General features: G+C 35.0%; 1 protein-coding gene across 3 annotated transcripts; it reads right to left on the minus strand.

The window, feature by feature from the left end:
* On the minus strand, positions 1-10,173 carry LOC133311507 (uncharacterized). 3 transcript variants are annotated; one of them, XM_061512563.1, is made up of 9 exons: positions 9,738-10,173; positions 5,990-6,091; positions 4,767-4,988; positions 3,637-3,695; positions 3,439-3,530; positions 3,219-3,331; positions 2,468-2,530; positions 1,102-1,178; positions 1-264 (listed from the first exon to the last, which is right to left on the minus strand). In XM_061512563.1, exons 1-9 carry the CDS (start codon positions 10,158-10,160, stop codon positions 252-254), a joined length of 1,164 nt encoding a protein of 387 aa, XP_061368547.1. In that variant the 5' UTR covers positions 10,161-10,173; the 3' UTR covers positions 1-251. The 3 variants fall into 3 exon arrangements, 1 of the variants encoding a protein (XP_061368547.1); XR_009751559.1 differs by lacking the exon at positions 1-264 and having other exon boundaries at positions 1,103-1,178; positions 3,219-3,270; XR_009751560.1 differs by lacking the exons at positions 1-264; positions 1,102-1,178 and having other exon boundaries at positions 2,471-2,530; positions 3,219-3,348.
* Positions 10,174-10,406: the final 233 nt, after the last annotated feature.

Consider the following 10,406-nt stretch of genomic DNA (forward strand, 5'->3'; position numbering starts at 1 on the left):
AAGCATCCATATTTTGGTGACAAGAAAATAATATAACTTCAACTATATTAAAATAGTTCATACGGTACAAGCTGAGAGAAATTTCAACATCAGTAAGTCAATATCCACTACAAAAATATGGCAAACAAACGCTACCTAACTAAGTCAACATCTTACTGAAACAAACAAGCAAACAAGGTGAAGCAACACAGCTGGACTCATAGCTGAGGACTGACAGACAGGAACAAGAGATTTTGGCGTTCCTGTTTTTGTCATCTCTGGAAACTGAGTAGATCAGAAATCTATTAATTTCATAACAAAGCACAACCGGTGTTTACGGGAAAGCATATAAATTGGTTCAATTAAGATATTACATCATATTGTTTTCACCCATTTGAGTTTAATTCCCATCAATTTTATTTGAATATCAGTCCTTATATTTTAACTCATTTAAATTTTGGTCCCTACTCTTAAGATACTATACCTATATTGTTTTCATAGTTTTTAATCATTAGAGTATTGATTTTTATTTTCTATGAAGAATTATTCCTTATTTAATAAGGTATTAACCCGTGAGAGACCATAATTCAAATAAGTGAGAAAAAAAATGATATCCAAAACTCGAATGAGTCAAAATCTTGTTTAAACCCATATAAATTTGTGCATTCCAGCCCAAGAGAGTTCGGAAACCGAGAAAGGATAGATATATATTTGTGCACTGAGAATGGCTTGATTCATATTGGATATAATCAAAGACAGAATAAAATGCAAGTGATAGTAAACTCAAGCTACAACTTCCTTTACAGTTTACAATCACCTACTTTTTGGTGGGGGCACAAAAAAAAAATGCAAGTTAGACAGAATATCTCATTTCAAATTTATTAAATCTCACACTAAAGCATATGTAGCAAATCAGTTAAAAGAAAGATTTAATTTTAATCCTACACAGTAAACAATTTTACACCATCAGTGAACCATAAAATATGACCTTTTAAAAGGGGTTAAAAGCTTTTCCAGATAGTGAAGAATCTTATTTATTACAATGATGTGGCTGTTTCTTGTTTACTAAAACTTCAAAAAACTACAATTTCAATTGACCAAAATCTTAAAATAACTACTTACGCTGATTGTTGGTTGCCAGTCTGTTGTATCAACTGAGAGTATATATATTCATCAACTCTCTGTTTTGCCAACGCTACCTGTTCAAAAATTCGAGTTTCAACAAAAAGCATGAACAGACATCGTACTAGTCCAAAATCAATAGAAGAAGGTAGAAAGAGCAAGCAATGGATTAAATTCCATGTGGGTAAGCACTTCGCCTATGATATATGTCAAATCAAATTAACATCATCATCTAATGAAAAACCTCTGTCACTATTTTTGTTTCAAGGAAAACCCTAGACCTGGCAAAAGGAAAGAGAACATGGACATAGACACCAGAAGATTTGATAAGTTCACATATATTTTGAAGTGCTGTCTTGTTTGATGTGTGTTTGGCAGTTGGCTTGGCACAGACAGCCCTTTCCAAGTGTACGTGTTTCATAGGTATTGAGACTCACCAAGGATCAAGCCCAGCATCAAGTTTTTTCCCTAAAGAAGCAAGCTGCCACTATGCTACAAGACCGTTGGCTCTCTCTTTTTACATATTATTTTGGGGTAAGGTAGGAGAGCCCTAATGGGATCTAAGTGGGGTAATCAGGGGTTTCGGGGGATGGAAACTCCAAGTCCCTGGTGACCACTAGGCTACAAGACCCCCCTGGCTCTCTCTACTTCTATTCACAAAAGAAATAAATAATCCAGATTTTGTTGATGTAAGAAACTAGAAAGCTGGAAATGTAAACCTCTAGGAATATACTCTAAACTATATGATTAATTTTATTCAATGAATGGTTATTCATATGCACTTACTCTCAAAAATAGACATTCGTTTAATAGGACCTGAACTGAACCCCAGCTCTGGGGAAGAGGTAGTAAAGACCTGTTTGGATGGTCTTTTTTCTCTCCAAGAAGCTATTTTTGCCCCAAAATAAAGGTGTTTTACATTTCATGTGCATGTTTGGATGCAACTTTTGAAAGAAAAAAAGTCAGAAAAAGCCAAAAATATGCCCTGTTTGGAAGCCAAGATTTTTTACTTTTGAATAAAGCCAAAATACTGTTGTTTACTTAAAAGCGCAGTTTAGATATTGATCCAAAAGCGAAATAGCAATGACTTTAATAAAAAAAGTCCTTTTTTTAAAGCCCATCCAAACAGCCCTAAGCAAAATTTCTGCAAATTGATTAACTACCATACTTTTTCAATCTCGAGTCACGTTTCCACTCAATTCAAGCAAAAGACTCCAGCCTGTAGGTAAGTGATAGACATACCAGCCAAAAAGACAAATAAAATAAAACAACAATAATTACAAAAGATTCTCAAACATCAAATCTATATTGCTTGTTCTTCTAGAAACATTAAAAGGCTGAAAATCAATAATAAACAAGATCACACCTGTTGTGCACTACCACCAAATTGAATTTGCCTATGCTTCTGTTCACCTTTTCCACCATAAACCTGCAACGTTTTCAAATTGATTTAGAGATAAATCACATGAAAAACAGATCTGGGAATTTAAGAAGAAAAGGAAAAGAACATGATAACCAGTAACTGAATTTAACAACAATCATTTAAGTTATATTGTATACAACGGAAAAACACAAATTATAAAAATGTCATTATGTCAACAACAACAAATCTAAGTTGATTTATCAATTTACCTACAGCTGAAACAGATCAAGTGATCTAGTATGCTATATGCCGTTCAATAAAAAGTTAAATGTAGTAAGATAATCAAGGGCTTTCCATACTATTCCTTCAAGTAATGCAGCATTCTCAATTCTCTTACTTGATGTTTTGTTAACTAATGTATATCTTTTATGTGCACGTTTGGTCAATATAAGCACTGAAAAGTTCACATGAGAGCCTAAAAGCATTCTTCTCACCAGTAGGGTAAACAAACAGAGGCCCAGCATCTATATTGATGGGTAGGTCTATGTTTTACGATCCTAAGGCTTAAAATGGTTTGAAGTACAAATTGGAGATCCAAGGGTGCTCTCTACGTAGAATTCTACACTTACAGCACAGTAACAATTGAACATGAATCCAAAAAGTGAAAAAAAAAAAATCTTCATAGGACACTTGACTTTCTAATTGATCCTCACATATATGAGCCATGGCTGTGCTAAGTAGTTAGAAGACTAACCTTGATCATTGCTCCAGACTCATTTCTGATCCTTGATATGTTTGAGCCACACCTGCCGATCAACCCACCAACCATTGTTTCCGAAATCAGCATCTCGAATGTAACATAATCAACTGCAAGATTGGTTGTCCTAGAGATGAAGTGGTTGTAAGACACAAAACTTGATATAACTGCTAAATGGCAGCTAAAAGTTGTTCTGATATAGAAAACATTAAATAACCTGAAGTTGGGTCAAGATATGGTTGAGATGGTCGAATTGCAGCATAATTGTATGTTGGGCTGATTGAAATCACTTGTCTTGGGGGATTTTCCCTAAACAAAATTTGAGTTGAAATATATGTTAGACAAAATGATAAACTAAATTTCAAAAGTAAATTGGAACCAGGTTCAAAATCTATATAGAAGTTCACCACCAGACCTTAACTGAAAACCTATCTCCTCCAAAGCCTTCATTACAGCAGGAACATCTCCGGATAACTAAATTCAACAATAATGTTCATCAAAATTCAGCAGCAAATATTAAGCTGCAGCAAAACAATATAATAGCAAGAACGGCAGAGTAAAGCATATAGAAAAATCTAATTCCAAAAAAAGCAACAAGAAAATTGATTCCCGAAAAAAAAAATATTGTAAAACATTACGTAATGATCAGATTAGTTTTTCACAAAAGAAAAGAAGCAAAAACCTCAAAAGAAAAAAAATAAGAAGCTATTTTTGCTTTTCTCAGAAGCTAAAAATAGTAGCTTCTGAAAAAAAGATATATCATATAAGCACTTTTTTTCAAAGATTAAATAAACGGGCCCTTAGTGTGAAAAAAAACCCAACAAATAAATACAACTCTTACAAGTTGTTTCATATCACTAAAATTCGAAGAAAATTGATTCCATGTTCATTAAAAAGAAAAATGATTCCAAATATAAACTTCTCAACCCTACAACTCTTACAATCTGTTTCATATCATTCAAATTAATTAATAACTCAGCAAAATGCACATAATGAGTTATATTTTTCTTTTGAACCCTTAAATTGTCCTTTTGGCTGTTGCATGGTGTACATAGCTGTCATAGCATAATAATGTGCTAAGTTTGCTGGTCAGAGGATTTACCAATAAAATGTAGAAAATTTATATCCAAGTAATTTTAGTAGCTTTAGCATGGAAGAGGAAAATTGTCTTCAGATTAAATAGCAAAATGGCATGGTCTGTTTCATAAATAGTATTGAAAACTATAATGCATTTGAATTAGATAGAATATCATCAAGCCTATTATAGCACGATTTGAACATGGACACAGTCATACTTCATACGTAAAAGAGTATGTATCATTCAACAGTTTGATGCAAGCAATATTTTAACAAAACTAATAAAAGACCAATAACAATTTTATTTTGTTAATCCATTTTGTATATTTAACCATCAAAGTCGTTAATACGGCACTGTACAATAAATTCAAATAACATTTATTGTAACAGAAAAGTTACATAATAGTTTCAGAAATACCCAAAATCTTTCATAGTTAAAATTGATGAACATCATTTTAGACATCCCACCTGTACCACTCTATCAGATTCATGGGCAGAAGCACATAAAGGCAACTGATTTGGTGCAAGAACTGTAATTGTGGCACCAGAAGAGTTCCTCAACTTCTCAATGTTTTGACCAGACATACCAATCAATCCACCTGCCTGGGACCCAGCAATTAAAAGTCTTATTGTATTGGCAGCCACATGTCCTGCAGTGACTTTTGATGCATCGAGACTGCTATCATCTTCCTGTTATATGGAGCATAACTTTATTGATTCACCTTAATAGCAGCAACAAAAAAAAGTAACACCCAACAGGGCCACATGCCCACATGATTACTAATTGAAGTTCATATTTCCCAATATAGTGATCTAACAAAATCTGAGTGGCCAGGTGCCTATCAGAACTACAAGACAATGGGTAGGCTAACCCCTAATCAGGTTTATTAATTAAATCAAGGGTTTAATGTTTCTCATGTTATAGAAGATAATTTTATCTCCTGCACAGATAAAAATGTGGGTCCCATGTGAGGAGAAGAGAGGAAAAAAAAAGTACCCCACACACTTTTATTTGTGTGTAGGAGATAATTAAACCCTAAAATCAAGCATAAAAAATGTTTTAAACCATGACGAATGGATACAGGGACATGCATCATATCCAAAACAATACTTTACAGGGGTACAACAAGTACAACATGGTATTTTAGCTTTAAATTATATACATATACATGAAACAAAAAAATGATATTAGATTTAACATTAAAATTAAAATTAAAAATATTATACAATGTGAATATACAACCCTAAAAAAAAAAAAAAAACATTTTGGCTTTGCAACAATTCAGTATTTTAGAGCTTAAGCTTTTTATGTTCTTTGTATATATACTGCTGAATGCCAGTGCATTTCAAGGGCGCTTCCTAGCATTGTTACATTTCTCAACTCTAACGTGTTTAAGCATTTACCAATAGGCCAAAATAGATGGATATACAGGGGATTAGGGGAAGAAGTAGGTTAAAAGGAAAGCATTGTGCTTCTTTGGTTTTAAAGCTAGAAGATTAACAACAATAAACCAAAATATTTTAAAATAAAAACTAAACTTAGGTTTTAGTGTAAATTATAAAAGGAATAACGACACAATCAGCAATTCAAAAGTCATAACAATCTTCAAAACTCATGTCTAATTATCCATAGAATAAAAAATATGGGAGTGAAAGGCTTAACAATGTTCAATCGATCAAGATCATCTTACCTTTAAAATTAAATTGGCTATTTGCTCTAGAGCTTTCTCTGCATCGGTAACCTTTTCATCATTGTCTTTAGAACTAATAATGATAACACGCTCTTCATGTCTCTGCCCAATAGGAAAACATGAGATTGGATTCAGTAAACACCAATTAACATGAATAATACACATTTATCCTAAATTAATTAAATGATCATAAACTATAATGTCAATTTAAGCACTTCAATCCAAATATTAACCCTTCATTAACAATCAGCAAAACTGAATGACCTTTACATCATTTGACACACATCTGATATGATAATATTAACAAACGTTATAGTTATGATGAGGATAGAGTAGGATTTTTTTATATAAACATCCATATTCAGATAAGGATAAGGATTTTTTATTTTGGTTACTAGTAGGAGAGATTAATGTGGGAAAAATATCCCACACCTCTGCCAATGCATTTGTAGTTTTTGTTGACAATAATAAATAATTATACAACAAATTCTTTTCCTTTTCTCTACGCTATCAACGCTACAGGAATCATGGCAAAAACAGTCTTGACGAGAGCCAACCAAGGCCAGGCATCCTTTGGAGAAATAGTTGACAGTACTTCTCAGGCAAACTGATGTCGTGCCACAATAATAAGCAGGACTGATTCTTCATATCCTACCACCACCAACAGTCTTCAATCATCTTCTCACAAATTGAATGGTAAAAAATAACTAGTGTGCGCAGACTGTGAAGCTTGTGATTGATGAAAAATGGAAATTAGGACATCTGAATGGCAAAGTTAAACAACCAGCATTAGATGACCCTACCTATGTAATGCAGATATACACAAACCCAATATAAGAGAAGTTTTCTCAGAAGAAGCAAGGAGTTACAGATGAATCTTACGATCAAGAGGCAAGATCAAGAATTGAAGGTTCAGCCTTGGTTTACAGAGGTGTAGAGTCGAATGGAGATTGGAAGAATAAAAAGAAACCGTGGTGTTGTCCTTGCATGGAGCCATGGCATACATATGAGATGCTGGAAAATACAGGGTAAGCCCACAAATTGGAATGAAAAGTGAGAGGGTTTAGCATTTTCGTTGTGGGATAGGCAAGAACAAACAACTACCTTAGGAAGTGAAACTGTGGAAAATGACAATGCAGGCACCTTAGGAAGCGACATTGTGGGAAATGAAAATGCAAGAACAGAAAAGGATGCAAAAACAAATGAGAAATCAGAATAGCCGTGTGTCTTCACAATAAAGAGATATTTTCAAGGAAGAAGGCCTCTCATTGAAGCAAGACCAACAGTCCAACCCGGGCAAAAAGACTGAACCCGACCAAACTGTAAGGTAAAACCTCCTCTAATCCAAATGATTCTGAATCCAAGTATGTCGGGTCATTCAATATTCCAATTGCTCATGGAAAGAGGGGGGGGGGGGGGGCGTTCAAACATGCATTAAGCATCCCATTCCCGAATGTGTAATATGAAAAATTGTCACCCCCATTTAAAATGTTTATCTTACAACAATCTAGCATAGAAATTCCAAAAATTGTACAGGATGCTCTAATTGTTCAAAAAAATGGAGGGAAGCTATCTCAGAAGAGCTCGAAAGAGATGAAGGATCTTGAAAAAATGAGAGACTTGGACGTAGTAGACTTTCCGAAAAGGAAAACTATCACTGTAAAGCACAACTCAGATGAAACATTAGAAAGATACAAGTGCATAGCTTGTAGCTAAAGGGTTTACACAAACCTATGATATACACTACTCAGACATTTTCCCGTACCTAAACACAATACAGTTAGACAGAGTACTCTTATAAATGGCTGCTAACTTAGATTGGCCACTCCAACAGTTAGATGTAAAACCTGCATTCCTGAATAGGGATCTTGAAGAAGTAAACATGGACTCACCACCTGGCTTCAATAAAAGGTGTGATTCCAAGGTATGCAAACAGAACAAGTCCTTGTATGGCCTAAAACAGTCACCTAGAGCGTGATCTGAGAGATATATTCAGTTTGTAAAGAAGCAGGAATTTTCCCCGGGGCAGATAGATCATACACTATTTATGGAGTTCTCACCATCAAGGAAGGTTATTATTTTAATTATCTATATTGACGAGATAATGCTTAATAAATAGGGATGGCATTCCTAAAATGGAGAGATTGAAAAAGCACCTAGCATCAGAATACGAAATTTAAGACTTAGGATCACCAAGATACTTTCTAGCCATGGAGATTGCTCAGACAGAGAAATAAATTATCGTTTCACAAAGGAAATATTTTAGTAGAAACTGGAACAAGTGGCGGTAGACCAGCGAAACACCAAAGGAGCCAAACCAGGAGTTTGGGGATGATTAAAAAACTGGTTCCGTACAAGCACCAGTGGGGAAGCACATCTGCCTATCCTACAGATGATCGGACATAACTTTCCTTGTTACTGTAGTAAGCTGGCTCACGCATCCCCCCAATGAAGAAGGTTTTAGGGCTGCCTTCAGAATTTGGAGGTGTTTAAAGAAAAATCCTAGAAAAGAGCCATTTTTCAAGAAAAATATGCTTAGAGGAGTTGCAGTCTATAAGGATGCTGACAGGGCAGGATCTGCCACTGATAGGTAACAAAGCTGCAGTCAGCATGTGAAATTTATACTAAGAAGACCAATTGAAGGATCAGTGAAATTTATACTGTGATAACAAAGCTGCAGTCAGCATTGAACACAATGATAGGGGAAGTGAAGGAAAACATATGGAGATTGACAGGCATTCCCCAAAAGTTATATAGATATGCATGCCCCTTTGTTCCAACAACAAAGCAATCTGCTGACATCCTGACCAAATGACAACTCCCACGACCATAGTAGTTAAAATCTCGATTTATCACTACAATTTTATGTTTTTTATGATTTTTTTTCATCAAAACGATTTTACCAATATTCTAAAAGCTTTTACGTTTTTACGATTTTTTAAGTTTTACGAATTTTTATCCCCCTTCCGATTTTACGTAAAATCTCACTTTTAACTACCTTGCCCAGGAGCACATTTAAATTTTTTAATAAGTTGATCATGAAGGATATCTATGCACCAACTTAGGGGAAGTGAAGGAAGTTATATAGTTGGAATGAGGATAAGAGTAGGATTTTTTTTTGTTTAAAATATAGGATATTCAGATAAGGATAAGGCCAAGTTTTTTTGTTTTTTGATTGGGAAAAATGTTTGTTAGTTATGTCATTTATAATGAAACTACGTCGTTTTGGTAAGTTTTTACATTCTCCTTTTTCTTTTTATTTCTAATTTATAAATTAAAGAAAATGATAAAACACACCAATGACACAAAGTTGTGTCATTTAAAACTAGAAACACTAAACCCTTTTTGGTTTCCCAATAGATATAGAACAGTAGTTCTTTCTACCCAGATTTTAACTACAAAAAAATAATAATAATAATAACGCAAAAAACAAATTCTCTCGTTCTTTTTATTTCAGCTTTACCAAACGGATGCCTCAAACAGAAAAACATCAATTCAACTCCCCAAAAGCAAAATTAAATACAGAACAATAGTTCTAACTTCTAAACAATTTTTTCCCTCGCTTATCAGCTATTAAATAGCTGCCACAAACAAAAAAAAAACATGAATTTAACTCCCCAAAAGCCCCAAACCCAGATTAAATACAGACGATTAGTTCTACCCGGAATTAAAACCAAAAAAATTAAACCTAATTTTTTCTCTAGCTTTCTCAGCTACCAAACAGATTCAAAAAAGGTAATACACTTACGGCGATAGCGTCGGCGATTTTGATGGTGGCCTTGGTCTCTTCTCGAATCCTCTGTATGCGGCAACCTTCCTTCCCGATAACCTTACCGATCTGCCGCGACGGCACGACGATCCTGAATATCACGTCCTGCCCCTTTACGCGCTTGGCCGCTGACTGCTCCGCCGCCGCGGCGGTTCCCGGAGCCTCATCCTCGCGGCGGCGCTTTCCGGAGGCGGGATTTCCGGCGGAGTCTTGGACGGTATAGGGAATCTGAAGCGGCATGTGAAAGGGCATCTGCATCTGCATGGGGATGGGTATGGGCATGGGCATGTTGGGCATCTGCATCTGCATGTGCATATGCATGGGAACCTGCATAGGAATTGGTGGCATTGGGTTCTGCTGAGGAACCAGGGGGTTTATCGGAATTTGACCTTGCTGCGACATCGGTGGTTTTGTTTGGGAATTTGGAAGAAGAAAAAGATCAAACGATTTCGCAGGGGAGGAAAATATAGGGTTTTATCCGTGTCCAATTACCAAAATGCCCTTTATTTGTTGTATTTTAAATTTTAATTGAAGAAAGATATTCTAACAACCAAGTTATATTACTATCATGTTACTACCAATCAATCTTACCGTTAGATCGTTTATGTTGATCTAACAGTTATATTTATTTCCATCTTTTTATGGTCA

Source organism: Gastrolobium bilobum, unplaced genomic scaffold (genome assembly GCF_033153095.1).
Source record: "Gastrolobium bilobum isolate Gb01-03AN ecotype WA unplaced genomic scaffold, APGP_CSIRO_Gbil_v1 utg1846, whole genome shotgun sequence".
Lineage (NCBI taxonomy): Eukaryota > Viridiplantae > Streptophyta > Magnoliopsida > Fabales > Fabaceae > Gastrolobium > Gastrolobium bilobum.

Bases quoted from the DNA above. Each gene is read 5' to 3' on its own strand.
- LOC133311507 (XM_061512563.1), bottom strand. From the start codon at position 10,160: ATGTCGCAGCAAGGTCAAATTCCGATAAACCCCCTGGTTCCTCAGCAG. The intron at 4,989-5,989 runs GTAAGATGATCT...TCCATATAACAG, and splicing joins TAGCCAATTTAATTTTAAAG to GAAGATGATAGCAGTCTCGA. The intron at 1,179-2,467 runs GTGTGATCTTGT...ATTTTTGAACAG, and splicing joins TTGGTGGTAGTGCACAACAG to GTAGCGTTGGCAAAACAGAG.